Below are 2,497 nucleotides of genomic sequence, written 5' to 3' on the forward strand. Positions count from 1 at the left end.
CGCCCCCGCCCCCCTAATTGATATTATGGGAGTGTGGAGCAAGCGGCGGGTCTGCAGTCGGAGACTTGCAGGCAGTGAATACGGTGCGAACGATCAGGAGGGGGAAATTTTTTTTAAAAAAGCTCAACGTGGAGCCGCCGCCTGGAGATCGAGAAGGGGAATCGATGCAAGAAGAGCAATAAAAATAAGAACCCACTCGGAGCAAACAGCATTTAAAAAGCTGCGACTCAACTGAAACCTAACATAAAATCTGCTCCTGCACCATGGTTTTTCAAACTCGGAACCCTTCGTGGATTATTTTATGCTACATCTGGCTGCTCCGTTTTGCACACACCGGGGAGGCGCAAGCTGTAAAGGAAGGTAAGGTGATGGAAAAGCAAAGTTTGTTCTGACTTATTTATTTAGCTGTCTACCTGGGCGAGCCGGCTAGTCCGGGGGGCTGCCGGCCGCGCCTCCGGCGCCTGGCGACCCTCCCCCGCTAGCTCCCCGCCCCCTCACCGCTCCGGCTGCCCCGGGTGGCCGAGGGCGCTGCTCCCAGCCTGCTGCTGCCCCGCGTCCCGGGCTGTCGGCCCGACCGGAGCGGGGATTTTCGCGGGCAGTCTGGAGGGCGTGAGCAGCAGCAGAGGGCGGCGGGATGGGGCTTGGGGGCCGGTCGGCGTGCTCATTCTCGAAGACCCGGAGCGGGTCAGATCTCTTTCCCGAGCCCTCTCCCCTTCCTCCTCTCTGGGTTTGCCTCCGGTGGGTTAGGCTGCGGCCGGAGTTGGTGGGAGACTGGAGAGTGCAGCCTTCAGTGTCCCGGGCAGCCCGCCAGCGAGCGGCTCCAGTCCGGAGCCTTCCTAGAGGGACCGTGACTTGTGTGAGCTCCGAGGGCTCGGGTTACTAATGAAGTGCTCACTGCGTCGGAGGAGGAGACGCGGGCCTGCGGTTGGCGCTCGGCCGCCTGCGCGGAACAATAACGCCGCGGAGGTGCAGCCGACCCGGGGCGCTCCCCGCGGCCGCGGATGTCTCCATTCAGCGCGCGCCACGCGCAGACCCGGGCGGCCCGGGGCAGCCGGAGCCCAGATGTTTCGGCCGGGCCGGGAGGCAGGGGCCAGGCTGGGGCTGTGCGCCTGGTAATGTGCTGCCGACTAGGCGATCGAAAGTCCCCCAACATCTGCCCCAAGTCCGGCAGTTGAGTCCGAGTGGTCAAACCGAGCGAAAGACCTGGACCCCGAGGGCTAGCTGTGGATGGAGAGAGCAGGTTTCATTTGGACACCAGATACGCTTGTATGTCTTGTTATTATTATTATTATTATTTTTCTTTTCCTTTGAACCACTGACAGAAGGTAAAATACCTTTCGGTGCCTGTAGTTGGAGCTGGGAAAATAAATCCTGTCAATGGAAATTTTGCCTTGCTCCGAGCATTGTCACTATTTAGCACCGCCCCCCGCCCCCCGCCCCGCGGTCTTCTAGGCTGTAAGCCTAAGGTTGATTTTACGATATTTAAAAGCAGAATACTAATAATGACTTGTTTCTGAAGTGTGGAGAATGGAGGAATCTGATACCAGATTTAGGTCGTGGTGGAGATGGTGGGGCTACCGACATGTAGGTTCTTGCTTTATCTATCCTTGAAAACTTAGCGATTTAGTGCTGGCGGTCCCCCCAGTCCTCTTCGTGCACCCCTCTTCGCTCATTCTGCTCAACGTCTTGCCCTCCTTCTTGGTCCAGCCTGACCTTCTGACCCCAGTTTCCACATCTGCGACCTGTGTTGACTCTGAATCCATTCAGAGGAATTTGGAGAAAACCTTGGACTCCGAAGTGTCCGTTACGCGTTTGCAGCCGAACTGACATCTACTAGAAAGGCACACCCGGGCACACCGACACCCACATTTCTACTCCCATGATATTAGCGACCAGGAGCCTCCGATCCTGGAACCGTGTCCCGATTCCCCCGGAATGGGAATAGCAGGAGCAGCGGAAAAGTTTGCTCGGCGGCGGCAGAGCGCTGCGCGAGCCCGGGCAGACCCCGGCCTGAGTGGCGCTATAAAGAACTGCATCACTAGGGGGAGAGGTTCCCGCAGCCAGCTCGCTCGCTTGCTCGCCTTTCTCTTCTGGGTGCAGGGTACGTGGGAAGGATTCTGATTCTAGGAGGCTGAATTGTTTAAACGCAGAAGTGAAATATTTAAAAGGTGGGCGGGGTGGCAGATGAGCCCGGCTTCTCGGTGGCGACGCTCCCAGCGCGCAGCGGCGATCCGGAGCCGCGACCGCCCTGCCAGCCCAAAGGAGAACACTTTCTCTCGGGGCGATCGGTTCCCGCTATTGCGGGCGGGGGTCTAAAGAGTCTGAAGGTTGGAGGTGAAGTGCAGCTGCTGTGTTTCCTTTTGGTAAAAGCTGCCGCCGCCGCCGCATCCTCAGAGGAGACGCTTCCCGAAGCCTCTCTCCTCCTCCCGTCTCCGTCTCCGGCAGGAGCCAGGGCGCCACCGGCTCCCTGGAGTGCCCAGGTCTGGCAGCGGAGTAA

General features: G+C 58.9%; 1 protein-coding gene across 6 annotated transcripts in view; it reads left to right on the forward strand.

Moving 5' to 3' along the window:
- Window positions 1-25: 25 nt before the first annotated feature.
- The window catches only part of EPHA7 (EPH receptor A7), a 169,881-nt gene continuing 167,409 nt past the window's right edge, over window positions 26-2,497 (forward strand). For all 6 annotated transcript variants that reach the window (XM_006778241.2, XM_006778242.2, XM_006778243.2 and 3 more), the window contains exon 1: window positions 26-360. In XM_006778241.2, the coding sequence (XP_006778304.1) occupies window positions 264-360 (97 nt within the window). In that variant the 5' untranslated portion in view covers window positions 26-263. The remainder of the gene's footprint in view (window positions 361-2,497) is intronic.

The sequence above is a fragment of the Myotis davidii genome, unplaced genomic scaffold (assembly GCF_000327345.1).
Source record: "Myotis davidii unplaced genomic scaffold, ASM32734v1 scaffold269, whole genome shotgun sequence".
Lineage (NCBI taxonomy): Eukaryota > Metazoa > Chordata > Mammalia > Chiroptera > Vespertilionidae > Myotis > Myotis davidii.